This window comes from Drosophila ananassae, chromosome 3R (genome assembly GCF_017639315.1).
Source record: "Drosophila ananassae strain 14024-0371.13 chromosome 3R, ASM1763931v2, whole genome shotgun sequence".
Classification (NCBI taxonomy): domain Eukaryota; kingdom Metazoa; phylum Arthropoda; class Insecta; order Diptera; family Drosophilidae; genus Drosophila; species Drosophila ananassae.
The window spans coordinates 8389896-8410629 of record NC_057930.1 but is presented as its reverse complement, the minus strand read 5'-3'; the positions used below and the strand labels follow the sequence as shown (position 1 = coordinate 8410629).

General features: G+C 41.5%; 3 protein-coding genes and 1 long non-coding RNA gene across 4 annotated transcripts; 1 reads left to right on the top strand and 3 right to left on the bottom strand.

Annotated features, from left to right (window-relative positions):
- Positions 1-1882: 1882 nt before the first annotated feature.
- LOC116656048 (fibrinogen-like protein 1) lies at positions 1883-3584 on the bottom strand. Its single transcript, XM_032455311.2, has 2 exons — positions 2664-3584; positions 1883-2590 (listed from the first exon to the last, which is right to left on the bottom strand). Exons 1-2 carry the CDS (start codon positions 3350-3352, stop codon positions 2452-2454), a joined length of 828 nt encoding a protein of 275 aa, XP_032311202.2. The 5' UTR covers positions 3353-3584; the 3' UTR covers positions 1883-2451.
- Positions 3585-4093: 509 nt separating this feature from the next.
- LOC123257443 lies at positions 4094-4946 on the top strand. Its single transcript, XR_006507521.1, has 2 exons — positions 4094-4222; positions 4295-4946. It is a non-coding gene; the product is annotated as an uncharacterized LOC123257443 (long non-coding RNA).
- Positions 4947-6015: 1069 nt separating this feature from the next.
- On the bottom strand, positions 6016-8398 carry LOC6505433 (thioredoxin-2). The gene is made up of 3 exons (XM_001964865.4): positions 8247-8398; positions 6569-6715; positions 6016-6506 (listed from the first exon to the last, which is right to left on the bottom strand). The coding sequence occupies exons 1-3, from the start codon at positions 8268-8270 to the stop codon at positions 6357-6359; spliced, it is 321 nt and encodes a 106-aa protein (XP_001964901.1). The 5' UTR covers positions 8271-8398; the 3' UTR covers positions 6016-6356.
- A 1143-nt stretch (positions 8399-9541) lies between these two features.
- Positions 9542-14148, bottom strand: LOC6505432 (transcription factor glial cells missing 2). The gene is made up of 4 exons (XM_001964864.4): positions 13548-14148; positions 10837-11584; positions 10685-10775; positions 9542-10617 (listed from the first exon to the last, which is right to left on the bottom strand). The coding sequence occupies exons 1-4, from the start codon at positions 13556-13558 to the stop codon at positions 9686-9688; spliced, it is 1782 nt and encodes a 593-aa protein (XP_001964900.1). The 5' UTR covers positions 13559-14148; the 3' UTR covers positions 9542-9685.
- Positions 14149-20734: the final 6586 nt, after the last annotated feature.

Below are 20734 nucleotides of genomic sequence, written 5' to 3'. Positions count from 1 at the left end.
AACCAAATTCCTAAACCTTTGTAAATTAAAAATACGTATAACTTCAGAGCCACTGAAGCTATCGAAAAATTCTTTACGTCTTTGGAAAGGTTTTTAATTATTCCACCTTCTTGAATGTCAAAATCTATAGAGTTAAAAAAAAAGAGTTTTGATGTTTATCCTTACAATCGCCAGTCCAGAGGTTACTTCCATATATATATATTCTATATATTATGCGTTCTGTTTTAAATAATTAAAGATCAATATATACAACAAAAACAACTGATATCATATAAAAAACCTCTTGACGAGGTAAAGTACCGGTGACGAACCTGCATGCGAAACCCAAAATATCTGATATCAATTTTAGTGACGAAATTATGCTATATAGGTGTACAAAATTGCATATAAAAAATATTCTTCTTCGGCACGTGCAAGAAAAACAAAAAAAAAATCAATCACGTGCCGAACTAAAAGGTTTTTTTATTTGATATCAGTTGTTATACCCTTGCAGAGGGTGTTATAATTTTGGTCAAAAGTGTGCAACGCAGTGAAGGAGACATCTCCGACCCTATAAAGTATATATATTCTTGATCAGGATCACCTCCTGAGTCGATATGAGCATGTCCTTCTGTCCGTTTCTACGCAAACTAGTCTCTCAGTTTTAAAGCTATCGAGTTGAAACTTTGCACACACCCTTCTTTCCTTTGCAGGCAGTATATAAGTCGGAACGGCCGGGATCGGTCGACTATATCCTATAGCTGCCATATAACTGATTGATCGGAAATGCCATAACTTTGGTGTTTTTTAAGTTAGGTTTAATTTCATAAGGATCGGCCGACTATATCCTATAGCTGTCATACAACGATCGGAATTGGCATAACTTTGGTGTTTTTTAAGTTAGAAAGATGGGACTTGGTACAGATTCTATTTTGGACAAAATAATCTGATTTTCCAAATTTTATAAGGATCGGCCGACTATATACGATCTTCTATATATCTAATAATATAATATGCGTGGCGCCACCTAGCGGACTGCGACTGAACTGCAAGGGTATATCAACTTCGGCTCCGCCCGAAGTTAGCTTTCCTTTCTTGTTTTTTTGTATATATTGATCTTCAATTATTTAATATGGAAAGCATAATATATAGAATATATATATATGGAAGTAACCTCTCAACAGGCGATTCACACAGTTAGCAATACTTTAATTGTAAGGATAAACACCAAAGCTCTTTTTATTTACTCCATTGACATTTAAGAAAGTGGATTAATTAAAAACCTTTCCAAGTGATTCTTCAATGATTCTAAAGTTATGCGTATTTGGAAGGTTTTGGAATTTGGTTAGTTTAAAAATTTTAATTAAAAATTTGCTCAAAATTTTATTAAAAATCCAAAATTGTTTCGTAGTTGTGGGAAACCAAATTGTTTTAACAAATAAACAGATGAGAGGCCGATGCTTATGACGTTTTAAATGTCCTAAATGGTTACAAAAAGTTTTGCCTTTAAGAGCCTCTAAAATCAAAAAGTTCTTTAATGAGTTTGGTCCTTATCATCATTTCGACAAATGTGGGGAAAATATTATATTTGTAATTGTGCCAACTGCCCCACAAGATGCCGTATAACTTATCCCTCCTTTTTCCATCTTTGTAGAACCTTCCGTTTGGGGAGCTGTATAATTAGGATGATAGCTGTACTTTTGTAAGATATTAAAAAAATATTGTATTCTGTAGCATCCTGTGGCACTTCCAACTGATTCTAATTGAAAGGAATTCGCCCTACAGGACGAACCAGAACCAGCCAGCGAGTCAGCCTGATCATGGCACGGCTGAGTTTCTTTTCACATTTCTCATTAGTAAGCAGAGCCCTTTAACTCGTATTTTATAATTAAACAAATGGGGGTAAAGTCAAACAAGGTTTTATTTCAGTTTTACCATCGCATTATACACGCAATGACATTAGAGTATAGAATATTGATTTTATTTTAGTCTAATAGTTAACATGTTCGATAAGAAAAAGATACATATTCTATGCTTCTATTCTGTTCTAAGAATTCTTTAAAGAAAAAAACAATAACCAGGTTAAAAACAGGAACAAAAGAGCAGTCCCAACAAACACAATTTATGAAATTGTTGGCCCATAAAAGGTTCTGACGGAAAGGTTCTGTAATTTGGCATTGAAAAAGCAAAAAAATATATGTATATTGTGTTTATTGACAATCAGCAGCCATTTAAATGCCAACTTGGACAAAACAACGTTAAGAAGAAAATTAGCCTTTTTATGTTCTTGGCTTAAGACCAAGGCCAGTTCAAGGTAACAAATTTGCCTTTTTCTATTCTGAAAATATTCCATAAATTCTAAATTGTTAATGAAAAATAATCCAGATTTGCCCGATTGGCTTGCGTGTTGGTGCGATATGTGCTCCATTTAATCCTGGAGTATAATATTCTGGAGTGGATTTTATAATTTTTTCAGTGTTTGGGTCTTATCATCATTTCAACAAATGTAAGAGAAACATTCCACTTCCAGTCTTGCCAACTGCCCAAAATTATTCCAGATTTTTCTTCATTCGTCTTATTGCCATATTTGTGGAACCATCCGTTTAGGGAACTGTAAATTAACAATGTAGAATGTCATTTATATTATATTTATACATTTACATTTTTATACATTTTCGCTATACCTCTTTGCACATGCATCAAACCACCAGCCACCACTATACATTTCAGCGCAATTATCCGAGTAGTGGTCATTATCACTATCCCATGTTGAAAATTTCATATTCACATGTTGTGTGAGGGAGTCGCCTGCCCCTCCAGTGGGGTTTCCAACCGATTGCAATAGATAGGAATCCTTTTCACTACCAACCCTGAAATTATCATACTTTGCGAAAGCAGTGGACCCGTCCACTTTTCCAAGACGGATGAGCAGTTCGTGCTGTCTCGACTGAGTGATGAGGTGCAACTTCTCCAGGCCTAAGAAGAACTCTCCTGTCAAATTTCCAAATCCATCTCTGTATTCAGCCCAATTGCGATTGAATTTCACGCTGCCGTCCATCCGCCTCTGAATTACCATCAATCCAGTTCCATGGCAAGGAGCCTCAAACGCACTCACTCCTGGAAGCCTTATTTTGTATGTGTCCTTGCTGACGTTGTTGCAAGGATTTGGGTCAACACACTTTTTAAGTTTTTCAATTTTTTTAGTTAAGTTCTGAGATAAAACATTTATTTGACTGGTTAGATCCTTATTTTGGGAGTCCTTGCTCTTTGCCTGTTCAGTCTTCTTCTGAATTTCTGCATCTCTTTTATTCAGTAGATCTGCTTTTCTTTTAATCTCCTCTTTGTTTTCCTGGATCTCATTTTCTTTTTCCATCAAGGAATTCTTGTTTTTATTTATATTTTCCAAACAACTAAGTAGTTTTTTATTAAGTTCGTCTTTTTCCTCACTAGCTTTTTTAAGATCTTCACTTCTTTCTTCTTCACAAACTTGATTTTTTAATGATTGTATAAAAAATTTATATTTCCAAATTTCCCAGAAATAATTTTCCTGGGTATGCCCGAATTTGTAATCATATTAATGCATCGTAAAAAATTGTACCCAGCAAGTTTATATAAATAAATGTGTACATATAAAATAAAATAATTATATAATTATAATTAAGTTAGGAATATTTTTAACAATTTATTAAAAAAATAAATTTATTATTATATAGAAATTACTTCACTTTTTCCTATATAATAAATATATATTCCTAAGTAATAATCCTAAAATTGTATCCAAATATATACAAATATATTTGTGAAATATATATTTTAAAGGGTATTTCGTGGGCTCCAAAAATCTTTACTTCTCAATGAATGTTTACATTAGAGGTGGGCATGGGCTGAATTTTTCGACACGGCCCAACACGACACGACTGCGAAGTTCTTTTAGCACGCACGGCCAAAAATTTTGCGAATTACGTTGCAAAAGTTTTTTTGTTTTCTCGAAATTTCTAGAAAATACAAAATTATTAATGCTTCGTGTTTTGGAAGGTCGGCAAGAAAACGCACGCACGCGTGTTAAATTTTAATTTTCAACACGAACACGCGTGCGCACGCGTGCCACGACGAAAACACGAGCCCATGCCCACCTCTAGTTTACACCAAAGCTTGTTCATTCGTAAATGTCAATTCTTTTCTTGCGCATCATTAACACGCATATCGTGCGTATCTTTTGGGTAAAATGAACTTTCATTTTTATGTAAGTATTAATAATATTATATTATACAAAATGATTATTTTTATATTGTTATTATACATGTATATATTTTAGGGACCCGTATATTTTATTTCACCTGCTCCTTTTGAAGCAGCATCACAGGCATGCGCTGCACCACCAGCTTTAGCTGCTCCACTTCCACCACAACCACCAATAGCACTTCAATCACCACCACAACCACCATCAGCAGGACCTCCCCCAGCGAAAGTAAGGAAGACCAGAGTGTCTGAAATAAAGAAAGTCTATGTCATTAGGGAAGGTGAGAGGCTGGACGGGAGGGCTCCAAGAGTTTTCCAATGCGAGAGGCGGCAATGCCCATACTGTTTTTTAAAATTGAAAACATCAAAGCTATATGATGAGCATGTTGCATCGTGTTTAACAGTTGCGAAAACATTCCCATGTAGTCTGTGCCCCTTCGTGGGAAGGACATCCACTGGGAGTCACCAAAAGGGGTGCACAGGTGAAAATGGGGTACTATTTACATGCAATGCTAATTATGCGAAAATAAGGTCTGATTGGCAAGGATTGAAGGAGAAAGAAAATGTAAATATTAATATAATGAGTCATTATCCGAAGTGCCGTAATTCTTTCTCCAAAGAATTTTAAGTTTCGTTTATAATTTAATGATAATATAGTTATGAGCTATAATTTAATTATGGATTAAGGAATAATAAGGAAATATAATATATTCGTTTGATTTTAAAAAGTTGTTTATTTATTAATCCTGGCAGGGATTGAACTCCGCAAAACAGAACTGTTGCTTGGTGTTGCAAAACTCTCCAGTGAAGCCTGGCTGGCACGGTTCCATAAAGCGTGCTCCTTTGCCGAACCACCTTGAGCCAAAATATCGATAACATTTTTTTTCCAGAAAAGTGTGAACACACGTTTTTTAAAATTGAATATTTAAATTTTTAAATATTCCCGCTACTCGCCATTTAAAATGACAGGGAGTACAAACAAGATAGTTTTTCTGAAATCGTGCTCCTTCTACAATATTTGTCTAATTATTTTGACTTTTACCACAAGGTCTACTGAAGTGGTGGCTGGAAATTGGCTCCTGACTCACAGTTGGAGAAGACAAAAGGTCCTGCCTGCGAAATTGACACCCGGCTCGCCGCCGAGCTGCAAGAACGTATCCAGGCCAAACCTCTGCAACCCAAGCTACAGGTGCTAATCGGAGACTTCTTTAATGCAGAGCTGCCCTTTTTCGATCAAAAAATCAAATTCAGTAGGGAAGCAGAATGGAGAATCTATAACTCCTATAAACTTGTTTTTTAAATGTCTCCTCTTGTAGTTATAAACTAGGCGGTGGAATAGTTTGGAATTGAAACTTCAAAATCTTATAACTATATCTGTCTCTGAGATCCACGCGTTCAAGAATATATATACTTTATGGAGTCTGAGATTCCTTCTCCCTGTTACATAAATTCAGACGAATACAATATACCCTTGTACTCTACGAGTACCGGGTATTAACAAAATCGCGAAATAGTTAAAACCTCATACTAAGAGGTGAGGACTCCCTTTTTTCTGGAATCTGAAACTTTCACTTGGAATCAATTTTTTAGTCATGTGGCAGGCACGTTCACACCATATCTAATCTAATCGCCAGATGGCCGATTTTAATCATTATTACTCGGCTATAACGGGCTTTGTCAGCCTGATTATAGCCGTCAGACTTAACAAATATTTGACTTGGCTTCCATTTCGCAACTTCGTTAACTCTTCCTTAGTCCCACCGACCAGCCATTTCTCTTGAAAATATTAGATTAAAATTAGAGTGTATTACAAACGAAACTTGTGTTTTACATTTATTTTAGAGTTTACTCTTGGACAACTGCTTACATTTGCGTTTATTAAAGGTTCCAATACAAAAATGAACAATCTCAATTTGTGTGTTTTTTCGAGTGTTTGTTAATTAAGCAAATATTTATTGTTAAAAGCCACTTATTTTCTCACGTTTGTTGCAAACTTATCCATAGCAACTGCCTTCCGCTACTTCGCAAGCTGCACTGCAGCTTCGAGTAACAGATTTTTTGGAAAGAGCAAACCCTGCACTTATGGAATAATTAATTAAATGGTATAAAGAGAACTCGTATCGGTGGATAGATCAGGCTTAGATGTTGGCCTTGATGACATCCTCCACACGCGTGGCATTGGCGCCGGCGAACTCCTCAACCTTGGTGCCGTTCTTGATGAACACGAAGGTGGGCATGCTGGAGACGTTGTATTCCATGGCGATTTCCTCGCACTCGTCCACATCGACCTGTTGCAAAATATAGGCTATTAGTATACCATTTATCAAGCAAAAAGTCAGCTGTTAAGAACCTTGATGACAACAACGTTGTCGGCGTACTGCGTGGCCAGCTCACCCAGCTTGGGGGAGATCATCTTGCAGGGTCCACACCAGGTGGCAAAGAAGTCCAGCACCACCAGTTTGCTGCCGGCCTTGCTCAGCTGGGAGTCGAGATCAGCCTGTAAAGGAAAGGGAAACGTTAGAACATTAGTATAGTGAGCTATTGATTTTTCCTATGGGCTAATTCGAAGTCAGAACCCTCCAGTGGATGAACCCCATTTGCAAGCACGATTTGGGGTTATCAAACATCGAATCGATCCAAGGGGGATAGTATATAGATGTGTTTTTTCATTATCACTAGCATGTGAGTGATAAGGCGGCTTGTTTCAGCCACAAAGTTGTCAGTCGTAAAAAAGTTGCTAGCTGTAATCAGACTCCACAATCGACTCTTGGACAAGTTGTGAACTTGAGCCTTGGCTGAGCGATTCCAACTTAAATTAGTGTATGAGGAGCAACGCCCCGCCCAAAAGGTGTCCTGCTAGTCAGTCCTGGCCCCGCCCCTGTCACGTTTACCGGCGACCCTTAATTAATTGCCACCGATGGCAATCGTAGAGCTGGCAGTGGAGTGGCTCGAATGGAATTGCCGATGTCCAGTGGAATGAGTAACCGGTTTCATTGAATTTGCATAAATAATTCCCGAACCAAGAAACCCACAAATATTTTGACTAAGCTGCGACTTAGATCACTCTCCTTAATAAATAATAGTGAGTAATGAATGAATGGCATTCGATTCCTGAGTGATTCAGGGGTGAAATTGATTTATCATAAAATTTTGTTTTATGCTCATATTTTTATGCGTCCTCCTGTATAAAATTAGACCACTTGAAGCTCCCCACAAGAGGGAAATATTTCCGTTAAACATACATGTATGTATGTATGTATTTATATGTATGCAAGAAAATCAGCATTTTTTTAGCGTCTACTTAAGAATATTTACCCTGACGTAATATCTGATTTTAATAAAAGTTTCCCAATGACTGACCGGTTCCAACCACCCTTGCCCCTCCTAATATTTAAACGCTTTTCACATGGCGGGCAACTTTTCGTATTCCTAACCAACAAACCCTGCCTCGACCACGAACCGCGATAATAAATTGCTAACTCACGCCAGACCCTGATACAAACCCACAGCGATATGAACTATTCATATGTATATACATTATATACTCATACTTTGTGGTTCTGGAGAAGATTAGTTAGTGGCTTCTACAACTTGTTATGTTGGGAATACTCAAAATTTGAATCTACTGAGACGGACTTGGTCGGAATGTATTGGAATGATATCATACAGCTCTTCGCCTCCGTCTCCGCCACCACAGCCACCACTTCCTCTCTACTGCCCCCTATGTTCTCCACTTTCTCGACTTGTTTCGGCATTCTCGCTTCTTTCTATTTCTACGTGAACGTGAGTTCTGCTCGTATGTGAGCGTATGGCAAAAAATGTAGCACATCGAGTGGGAAATTGGAATTCAGATGCCAATGCCACTATTTCACTGCCCTAAATTGCGAAATAATTAATTGAAAATATACAAGGGGCCACAAGCCACAAAGTCACGCGTCGTTACAAGGTTCAGGTCGGGGGTGATTCGTGGGGGCAGATGCCTAATCAGAGTAGAAATTTCACAAGATCCGGCTCGGATGGTGACTCACCTTGTCTTTTACTTGGTACACCATGGCGGATGGATGAATGGGTCAACTACACCGGCAGAAGTCTAAAAAAGTTATTTAATTTAGCACTGAGGGAACTCGTCGCGTTCAGGCAACCAGCTCGTGATAGTTTCAGGTATCGAATGAATGCCGACGCTCGAATATTCACCCCAGCTGCTCTAACTCGAATGTAGGGTATGTTTTCGAGTATATTCACTTGGCTATGAGACTGAAAAGTACAGTACGGGGCATTTTCGATCCATTACTTAATATTTAAATTTGGTATGTCCGAAAAGGTAGTAATTATTTTATAAAGCTCTTCTGTATTCAGATGTCAGTTTGGTTCATCAGCTAGAAGTGACGGCAATTTTTTATTTAAATTAAATAATTCGTATATTTATGAATAATTACTACCCAGGGTATAAAATCTTCGTCTTCGGCAAAAGTTACTTTTACTCTTGACAACCGAACCCGAAACCGAAACAAGACGAGAACATTCCACCCGTTCGGGTAGTGTTTTCGGGAGAGAAATTCACATTTCTCTGGCTTTATTTTTTGTTATCTACACTGCAAAAAATACTTATTTTATCATAAAAAGAGCGGAAGCTGTTACTATTTCAAACGGTTAAGAACAGTTTAATATCCGGTAATGAAAAATCAATTATTGATTTTGGTGAATTGTTTTTAACTGATGTTTCTGTTAGCATTTTTTATTGTGTCAGTGAGAGCCCTTCAATGAAAACCGGTACCTTCACGCCCCTTCCTTTTTTTTAATTTTACCGGTTCATTTATTTTTATTTTCAGTGAGTTCGCTTCGAAAGAGCTAAAAAATACCACCACTGTTAGCGGGGTACTATATCAATTGTATCGTTATCGGAATTAATTCTGGAAAACTATCGCGGGACGTTTAAACTTTTGATTTACACATATTAACATTTTAAATGAATTGTTTTAATTTTTGGTTTTCTTATTATATGTTCTCTTAAACGTTTCATTTTATAAATCAAGGCAAAAAATATGTATTTAGAATGATGCTATATGCGTTTTGTATTCAAAATAAGGCTGTGTTTAAACTGGAGTTTTCTCACAAATCCGATAGATGTCGCTAGAATTTCCGTTTATTTAAAATTGTTCAGTATTTTTTCCACTCTTTTTATTACCGTTTACGCTATATTTTTATAATAATATTACTTTCAAAATGAAATAAAAACCATGTCCCATGGCCATCTGAAAATCCATTAATCAATAAATTTAAAAGAACCCAAAATGGTTACAAACCAACATACTTTCATAATTTATTTGCCCGAAAAAGCAATGAGAAAACTATGCAACACTACGCATACCGATCGAAATTAAGATTTCACAAAGTAATCCTAACACTAACTAGACTAAGTATCGACTATCGAGTAATCCTGTCCGGAGTCCGGATCGTTAAGTACTATTCATTGGGTGATCGAAGGTGCTAGCGCCACCGATGTCGGAACAGATGCCGCCGAGTGGTGCAAGTGGTGGTGGTGGTTGTGGTACGTTAGCGTGGGCGGTGGCGCTGGCGGAGGTGGGTGACCTGGGTGAGGGGCCACGGTGGTCATCTGTTGCTCGAAGCTGGAGTAGGGATCGTAGTAGCCGCCGTACCCAGGATCCAGAGAACTTCCGGTCCCAGCTGCGCTTCCCGGAGTCGTTGTTGTGGTTCCGGTGTCGAAGTAGCTAACTCCGTTGTAACCACTTCCGCTCTCGTAGTAGTGGTTTCCGCCATACTGCTGCTGCTGCTGGTGGTGGTGATGGTGCGGGTGGGGGTGCTGCTGTTGCTGCAGCTCGTACTCCGCCTTGGGACTGTAATAGTAGTCATAGTTATCCTCCACATACGGTTGAGTCTCCACCGTGGCGTTGTACTTTATGGTGGGTGGCTCGCCCTTGCAGTTGATCTCCTCCGGACCTCCGCCGCCCAAGTGCTTGATCTGCGAGTAGTTTATGAACTCCGGCTCTGGGGTGGCCAGTTGTGGACTGGACTCGTAGGAGAGTGTCTGACACTGGGAGTGCCCCGGAGCCCCCATCGCGTAGCTGTTCCCGGAGGCGCATTGCTGGTAAGCGGCTAGTTCCGGAATGCTGCAGGTGTACGGCAGACTGGGCGACTTGCAGGGAGCTGCTGTGGCTGCCGTCGGAGTGGCGTGGTAGATCGGATAGTTGTAGGTGATGTGTTGGTGGTTGACATGGAACACGTTGGCGGCAGATTCGCAGGCAGCCGAGGAATCAGAGCCGCTCAACGGCCAGGAGTTCGCGGCATAATTCGAAGACTGCGATAGTTGGTGGCTTCTTGCTGCGGTGTCATCTAGGTAGCTGCAGGTGCAGTGGCTAAACGTAGTGCACTTGCCACAAGCTGAAAAGCGAAAAGTCATTTTTAGTTAATATTTGTATTAGTTCTCCTTTCTCAAAATTATAATTACCATTGAATTGATAAATATCCAATGCGGAATGGGAGAGTGGATTTCCAGTCGTTGGCCGTTTCAGGACCTTTCCCATCAGACTCTGTTGTTGCTAAAAAAGGAATACAAACGTTAGCCGAAAAGATTCTTGGAGATCCTCCAGCTAAACTCACCTTGACCTGCTTGACCAGACCCGCAATAACAGACTTTTTGGGCACCGCTCCATTGCCAGACTTTCCACCCAAGGGCACCCGCCCGAAAGCCCTCTTTGAAACACTGGAGTTCTTGGGGTCCGGACGTAGGTGATCATGAACTCCTTTGGCCTGGAAGAAAATGGCGTTGCCGGAATGCCTCCAGAAATGAGTGACGGGGTAGCCACAGTGTCCACGACAAGGCTTGATCTCCAGCCTGCCGCCACGACAGCTCTTGTTGGGACAGGCTTTGCCCTCCTGTTTCCGGCGGGCCTTGTCGCAAATCGCCGGGCGCAGGTTGATCTTGGATCCGTTTGGTAGGGTACAGTGCTGGGAGCAGACCAGGACACCCAGGCAGCTCTTCTTCAGGATGTTCACGTTGTGGTTGTTGGTGTTGCGCATGGCCCAGCCGGAGATGTGCTTCTTAGCCTCCTCGTTGTGCAGCGAGTAGATGTGCCGCACATGGCCGTCGCTCCACTCGTTAAACTCATCGAACTCCTGCTCGGGCACATGGGGCACGATGGCATCGTTGATGTCCCACTCCCGCTTGCCCTTCGACGCAGCCGTCGTCGCTGACGCCGTCGTAGCCGGCATGACCAGGGAGCCGGCGGAATGCTGCTGGTTCTGACCCGGATTTTGGCCCTGACTTTGGGTCTGGCCGTATTGCAAGTGCTGCGAGTGGTTTGTCTGTTGTGTGTGGAGTTGTTTCGACTTGAAGGTGTAGCCATTTCTGGAATTTTTAGGAAGATATTTAATTTTGATGGGTTTTATTAGTAAATTTTAATATAAAAGTGGTAAGCAATTTAATTGGAAAATAAAATCATATCTCTATAGTTTCATGTTTTACTTTTTTTTAAGACAATTGTTCTGAATATTGTTTTGCTTTTAACAGTTTTAATAGAGTTATATTTTCAGTAGTAAATAAAATAAGTTCAAGGTATATTTTGTCCCCATAAGTAACAAATTTAATAAGAACCTTAATTCCTTAATATCATAAAAGCTGGAAAAATTATATAATTATAATTATATATATAATATTAAGGAACAAATTTAATAAGAACCTTAATTCCTTAATATCATAAAAGCTGGAAAACGTGTTTTGGAAAATACCCTTCGAGTGAGTGATCTGAGTCACCCTTCCAGATGAATCATTTAAATTTAATGCCACAAGTAAATCACTTGACCTGACCTATTTAGGCCCTAATAGTCCAAGCTTAAGCACCATTTAAGCCTTAAATTTAAGGTAACTGAAATTCTATCTTGATTGCTCCCCAAACCGTTTTGTAGACAAGCCCAGCCAAGAAGTCATGCCAATCAAATGAAACGTTTGTGATTTTATGGCAGCCATGAACACATAACTCGTTGGGTGATCAGCTCAAAGGTCTGGTACCGTTAAACGATAGCTACACTATATGCGTATATGTTTCTTATTTGATGGGTAATCCAAGCTGAACCAGAATCGTAATTCGAGCGCCAGAACACAAAAACACAAAATTAAATTGACACTCGAAGAGTGGAAGGAGTGAGTCAGCGAGGTGGAGATTCTCCATGTGTGGGAGTTATTAGAGACGCGCTTGACTGCAATTAGCCATAAATTTGTTTCGACCATGATCGGTCCCCTGAGCGTTTTTATGTGTACTTGGAAGTCAGCAGGTTGCACGCTCTCTAATAACTCCATATACCTGAGATGCCCGAGAACGCCTGGTGGTCTTCGGTGGTTTGAACCTGTTCGTGGTCAGTGGATAGTGGATAGTGAATAGTGGATGTCCGATTGCCGCCTGTCGCCCTTTGTTTTGGGTTCGTAAATTGACTGCTCGACACTTCGGGGCGCTCGTTAGTAGGGCTTATCTGATTCTGATAGCGTCTCACTTCGTTCCCTAAATCTCTGTGTGTTTGGGTCCCAATAATAAGTTTGTCACCTAGAAAATATGTCTCTATATTCGATGGGGATCGACTCTTTGACCCTTTCACTTGAGCGCCGCTCCCGTCCTAACGATCCCCGGCCCCCTACTTTCCCAACCGACCGCCTACGTCTGCGTGTGGTCCGCCGGGGATCTCCGTGGCACACCCCGCGACTCTTTGGACCCGAGTGCCATTAACTAAGCTGTGGCCCATGCTCAGCATGATAATAATAAAGCGCTCGAAATCATTTACATTTTTCCCCAGACCCCAATCCCCAATCCCTGGCCACCCCCGCCTCTATAAGCGCTTGATTTGTGGGCCATTCCTCATCCATCAGATGGATCCGAGGTGTTTTGTTGGCTCAACACTTACGCAGCAGCCGCTCGAGATGAATGCGTGTCAACACAGAGGCTGAATGAGTTCTGATTAGGAATAATTTGAAGATTTACTATGGGCTTTTCATTTTGTTTTGATTAAAAGATCATTTATTCAAATGGAACCTCATAAGTTAAAAACTCAAGAACAATGGCGGAGAGAAGGTAACTGACAGGGTATTGTACGCATTCTAAGGAGTATATCAACAAAGTGTTTAGTTTGTTTTATTGATAAATGAAATTCGGAATTGTTAGATAGAAATATTTAAAGGATGTATTGATCTGTAACTCCTTAAAGATCTTAATATTTCTCAGTCTATGGCTCCTTCGTCAAGTTTGTAATCCCCTATACTCTGTAGTTCAAGGACTTCAACTGATTTTCCCTTTGTTCTTTAATAAACATGAAATAAAACTTACATAACAACCATACTCGTATTCCCACAGAATCGTCGTTTTTAATCCAAATTTTTGGTTTTTGTTCAGCGTATTAATATCCAATATAATTGTTGGTGAAGAATTGAGCTCTTAAATGAGTTTTCTTTGATACGGAAGCACTTCACAATTGCAGCTCTCGACCATTGTTAAGCAATTAAGCGGCACTTGGCACTTGCGACTCCCGAGCCGGGTCCAATTTGTATCTTGCGGATACTCCAAGAACGAAGCCGTCGCTATTTGGAGTTGAACGGAACGAATTGCGCACGCGACGCCAATGACAAACTGAAACGGCAACCGTGAGAATGACGACCTTTCACTGGCCAAAACGGCAACCTGTGAGCCGAGACGAGCGATCCGTGTGTGCAGCAGGGCGAGATGTACGCGCGTATCTGTCAGATACGAAAAACAAAAGAGCAGCAAAGGCAATAGCAATGGCAATGGCAACGGCAGCAGCAGCAGACAAAAACAAACTTCAACCGAAGACACACACACCAAGTTTTGTCAACAAAAGGAATGATGATATTATGTCTATGGCTCTTATGGCTCTGGGCCTCTGGGCTCTTGTACACTGGCTCCACCTACAAAAACCAACAAAATGCCAAAAAGGAGTGGGGATGGGGGGCTGCGGGGGGGCGGAACGGGGGAGGGAGCGTCGAGCCACCCGCATAATTTGGCAAAAACTCCACACAGCCAACGTCGGCGCATAATCAGCAGCCAAACAGCTGCCAGAGTGGTAACGTATCCGTCAGATACATTGCTACGGTGCCGCTTTCCAGGCAGCAGCTTCTTCCAGTCTCTCTTCATTCCGATTGGTCGGATAAACCCTCAAACACTCACACACAAGCACTCGGAGTGAGAGAGTATGAGAGTGTCTGCTATAAGGTTCTTCAGGGTTTTGGAAATGGATATGGATGTGGTATGGATATGGATATGGAGGGGTTCTGGGGAGGGAACCACAAACATATAGCATGTATTCGTACTTGATAAGCATCACAGAAATTTAATTACTTATTATGCCGCTTATCAGGCCCCATTGTTCTGTTTAAGGATACGTCGACAGAGCAGCGGAAATTTTTTTTCTTATAGAGGCTGTATAGAAATTTATGATTTTATCAACCAGAATGTTTGGCAGATTAGTTAAATGATTAATGGTTTTGGGAAATAACGAAATTCTATTGCTTGTGGAGGCTTGAATAAAATTTCTTACATTTTTAAGTTTATTATAAAACAAAAATATTTAATTAAATATTGTAGAAAATACATATCCGCTTAATAAATATTTTATTTTAGATTCCATATAGTGGATGGTTGTACTAACTAATAATTTTAAAGAAAAATGTTTGGTTTATATAGAAATCCAAAATGATTTCCTAATGTATTTTTGCCAAATATGCTTACTATTATGCTTTAATTAATTTATATACTTGTATAGAAATTATTTGAGATAAAAATATAAATAGTCCCTACATTTATGTATCTTATTTTAAAACATTTTCAATAAAAATAATTTTTAGACTTAAACCCACCGAATTTGATAGAACCCTTTGGATATTCATCTTGGTCGTTGACTTGCCACACCAAGCTGGGCTTATTAAGAGCAACAACATGGTCATACACAAGTGGCAACAGTATGGAGGTCGGGGCTAGGCGGCGGGGGCACTTCTGGGGCTAATGCTAGCTGCGTCTTGTGTTTTCACCTGATCAGCCCGCATAGCCATTTGGGCCAAAGTTACAGGCAACACAAAAAGAAAAATAAAATAAAATACAATTTATGCGTCCACTTGGTAGCTCAAAGACACACAATCATGTGGACAATTAACCAAGAGCAGTTCACTGGCGTTCGGAGAGAAATGGAGGAGCAAATAGGCGTTAAAGTGAAAATTGAAAACGCCGACGACAGGAAATGTAAATGGAAATGGCGATGGCGACGGCGATGTGGATGTGGATGTGGATGGAAGCCCAGTGGCAACTGTTGCTGCCCCTTGCTCAGCGACTGTGACCTGTAATTAAAAAGGGCGGAGGGGATCGGAATGCACGGTTATACGGGATTGGGCCCGAAGACGCGTAACTACGCGGTACTACCAACTACTACTACTAGCTTCTCCATAATGTGGCAACCTGGAAATGGCTGCTGGCCATTTCCCCCCTAGATCCCCTGTTTTGTTTCTGTTGTTGTCGCCTTAACGCTCCACAGCAAATGATACGGGTGACAAATACCCGAACACATTTCACAAAATGGTTGGAAAATATTCACAATTTTACAGACAAACTTAAACCGTCTAAACCGTATTGCCCGTCTATCTTATCGGTTCAGTTCCAGATCGCTTCGGCTGCAGCTGCTCGGTGTGTTTTCGCAATTAATTACCCAACATTATTTTATAAGCATGCGTAGTTTAATGTAGATAGACGTACACACACCCGGTGTGGGGTCCACACACACCTCCAGGTAAGGGATCCAACATCCCGCTGGGATCGGGCGGTTCTCTAATGAGCGCGTGCTCCAAAAGCGCCAAGCTCCAGCTGTTCCAAGAAGGGCTTGGGATCGCCGCGATCATTGGGTTCCAAAATATTTCATAATTCGATTTTTTGGCGCAGCAAATTAATCATAGATCTGTTAAAATAAATAAAAACTAGTGTATAATGTAATGGTTTTTTGAGTGAACTGTGAGGCGAGCTTTTGACCTCAAATGGGAATAATTAATTTGGCCAGATGCACTGAGAAAAAAATCACAATAAGCCCTGGTTTGCTGATAAAAAGAATGTGTGTCTTAGAAAGAAAAATCTTGTAGACAGACTTGTAGACGGAAAAATGATTACCCGTATGGCAGCTGGAACTGTTGACACATTCTTTCTCCGACTGTAGACCAATCAGGGACCACAGCGAAGTGTGACTTTTGTGGCAACCAACCGAAGGCAATTTTTCCATTTACGCAATTAATTGGCCGTCACGCTGGGTGGTCCACTAATAGACCAAAGTCACAGAGCCCAGGCCCCAGAGCAAAGCTCATCGCACGACTACGTCGGATTAGCATTTGGCCTATTGACTGATTGATATCCCAACACGCATCACCCACAAAAATAGCCCAAGAGAAACAGAAATTGATTTTGAAAGAGATCTTAACACTAATGCGAGTAAGGCTAATGGCCCCGCTTGGGGATCCGTTGGGGCTCGATCTCTTATAAATGGGCTCGATTAGAACCCAATTACAAGGGTGGAATGCTTCGATGGCCCCGGGACAAGCCATCTTCCTGGCCGCATTACTTTTGATCGTAAAATTATGACTCATAAATTTAATTTTATGACTTCTTTCGCCTAACAGAACCATCAACAGACGACACACAAAAAACCACATAATACGCCGGGGTAGAAGTTATCAGATGTAGTGATGTAATAAGGCAGGAAAGGTGCCAAAATTACGCTGATCGAGGACTGTAATTTTCGCACCGAAGGTGCTTAAAGACCCTGCCATTTCCTCATCAGTCAAATTACCCGAAATCGCATCGCTCCCGGAGTCTCAGTGTCTTGGAGTCGGGTTCTCCTGCACTCTAATCAGCTAAATGGACTGTTGAAAATTCGGCACATTCGCAACGTAATCAACTCAATGGACCTGGCTCCCGACGGAGTCATCCTCCCTCCACGCCATTGTTTGCATAATGAGCTTGGGGCGGGATCCCATTCCGGGCCTAATGTGCTCTGCTCCTGATCAACTTGATTGGGGGACTTTGGCATGTCCAGGTACTTGGAACCCTTATAATGGCATTCGGATGGCAGGTTTTTTTTTAATTTTATTGGAAGGAGCTTGATAGAGTTTGTAGTTAGATGCCTCCGGGCCCTCAGTGCCGCGGGGCAATATTACTTTATGTTTTCATTATGTATTGGAATATTTTATTATTACCTCTCGAAGTCACTTACCTTGGCCTTGTCCGGACCACAAATTCTTATCTCAGAGGCATTAATTAAAAGCCTGTGCTTCTGTGTTCCAGATACGGCGATAAGATATCTCCCGACTAACTGGGAGGATTTCCAGTTTCGATTTCGTTTCATTTCAAGGAGCCATCTGTGCTGGCCTACAAAACGCAGCCAAGAAATCTCTGAGCCATATCCCGCATGCGGCGATAATCAAGTCATCCGAATTTCAATTTCAAACCCAATCCCTACCAGATCCCAGATCCCAGACGCAGCAGACACGCACGACTGGATCTGCCCCAGAAGGAAGATGGACGGACGGGCAGACGCCGCTAGCCGCCAAGAAGTGAACGGTCCACATAACCGTTTAAGTTAATTATGATTACGATTATGATTGCGATTACGATTATGATTATGATTATGGGTTAGGCTTGAACTAAGCTTAACTTATCAGCCCATCAAGGGGGATTAATGAAATGAAAAGTGCTGCGTTCAGTCGGCGGAATCAGAAAGTATTGATATTCAATTAGTGTAACCGGGCCAACAGGTGGCTCAGCCGGGCCAGAACGAACCAAAGTAAATAATAAGAACAATTAATTTGGTCTCAGAAATTATGGGCGTGCTTGGATGCCGGGCACGTAGAGGGACGACTGGCCGAGTGGCACGGGTTAACGTGGATGGACCCACTCCACTCTGACGAATCTTGGAGAATCCAGCAGACCACGAAGAGGAAGTGGCGAAGACTGCGGCAAGCCGCCAGTTAAACAGCTGCACTTCGTTCAGACTTATGCTGGTCCTGCTGCCAGCTCCCCCGGCTCCTGGACCGCTCCTGCCTGGTGACTAGACCTGCAAAGCAGATTTACATGCCCCTCGAGCATCGGAGCACGTGCTCAGCATTCGATGTGAGCCGGGAAAGGTGCAAACTATGAGTACTCTAAACTGGCAACCAGAAACTCCCACGTTCATTTGGCCGGTCCACTACAGTTTGATGTATTGATCTTCTGAGGGGCTCTGCCGCTCCCACCTCCTGGATGATCAATCACTGCTTGGCCCGGGATTCTCGCTCTCGGAACAGTCCAAACAACAAAGCCACTGACAATTGCCTCTGACAGTTTCTGCAGTTTCCACCCGATTGTTGTTTATGTCGCCTCTTTTTGCATATGCTGATTATATTCGGCACTCGGAGGGGAGTGATTGATATCAGAGAGACAGTCAGTCAGTTATTCAGTTAGACACTCAGCCAGTCAGCCATTTCATCAGCCTGGGCAGATGTTTTGTCAGCCATCCCATCCTAATGGATATTTAAATTGCAATCATTGTTGGGAAAAATTGAAAATTATTTTTGGGTTTTTAGAACTTTAAAAATGCTCACCAAAAGACTAATAAGTTAAAGAAACATGTACAACTTTTTTAATGACAGTCAAAAGTATCATAAAATATCCACATATCTGTAGGGCGTGCCAGTCACAATTCATGCATTTTTATTTTAGTAAAACCAACCATAAATACTGTCAAAGGAAGATTTGATACAGAGTCCTGTTTCGGCATTCCCGCATAAAATGATTCCCAATTTTCGGTCTACTCTGACGCGTGCCTGGAGCGGAAGCTCCAACGAAACCATAAAAACGAACCAAACAAAACCCAACTAATTAACAGCAGAGTCGCGGGCGTATTATCGCATTCAAATTAGCAAAGGACCGACCCACCGGCAAATAATAGCAACGATAATAGAGAATAGAGAATAGAATACCAAAAACTGCATGCCAAAATTGTTGTCGATTTTAATGTGGAACTCGAAACTCGAATGCCAAAAACAGTAGGTAAACAACCAAAAACAACACACAATGCATCGGGCCACCACCACGATTTTGTGGGCCATAAATTACTCAAATCATTTGGCCCAGAACGACCTCGTCAGCAGGACACTCGAGAATCCTTTGGAAGCGTTACCATGGCAAACATTTCATTAGTCAATGTACGTTTATCTGTTGGCCGGGGCGGGGAGGGTTGGTCCTTTTTGAAATGCAACATTTCCAAAACAGAATTCGATGCTAATTTCGGGCTAATAAATTATTTGCCTTCTGACAGTCATGCGGAATGCATATTGCATTATGGATCGTCTGCTGGTTTTGCAAATTCCAATTTTTCCATCGCCTTTTTTAGGATTTTGATATTGATTATTATCGGTGTTTTCCAGGGATCTAGGTGCTTCAGGACCCCACACAAGCTACCTCGCTTAATGTCAGAATTTGCCAAGTAATTAAATCAAATGTGGAAATCACGAGTCTAACATTTTTATAAGGAAAATCCCACAAAATCCCTGCGGGCCGTCTCAAGAATCTCGGCAGGAGAGAATGATGACCCGAGGCCCGGAGCACACGTCACACACTTCACACCTTGTACCCCACATCTCACACCTCCAGTCGTCCAGTCGTTCAGAGTGCCGGGTCCAGACACATCCTGTGGCGCATGGCAAGACGTCGTCTTGTGGATATTTGCTGGTGTTTGGTGTCATTAGTGAGAGGCTCTTTCGGAGGCGTCTCCATTGGCTGCCACCTGCCGGGTGCCCTGATGTTACAATTACCAGGTAATGCGAGGAGCGATGAGGACGACCACAGAATTACAAAACAGCAACGGTGCGAGGCGGGGGACGTTGTCACCAGAGGAGATCTCCTTCAGCTGCAAACCGGTAGAGTCATCAACTTTTTTAACGTTCTAGCTTGGGTTTTCTATTCCATTTGGTCGAGGAGGATCTGTAGCCCCTGTGGGCCTATATATTAATATATTTAATTTAAGTTTTTGATAAAACTTGTGAGTAAGTCTAAGTACGCGATAAGAACCCTTAAATATATATTTTTTGAGAAGCGATCCAGTGAGAATGATCAAGCACCCCGAGGGTTATCCTTGGGCTTCCCCTTGGGCATTTCTTTCCTTCCCAAATACAGACCAATATAAATCCAATTAGCACGCCTTTGTCTGATCCTTCGGCAAACACAGCAACTGACAAAAAGGAAGCAATCGCACCGAAAGGAAGAAAGGAAGACGAGCACAATGGAACACTTAACACACTTCATCATCAGGGGTTTCGTCTTCGGTTAGAGAGGGGTGTGCCCTTTGGCCAAGTTTATGACTTGCGCACCTTTTGTGCTCAACATTAAACGCTATTAGCGGGCATTTAAGGATCACTTTCCCTCGCTTAAGGTCGCCGAGGTTAAGCCGGGTGCCGTCGCCGGGGTTAGCAGGGTGTTCCGGCGCACACCTA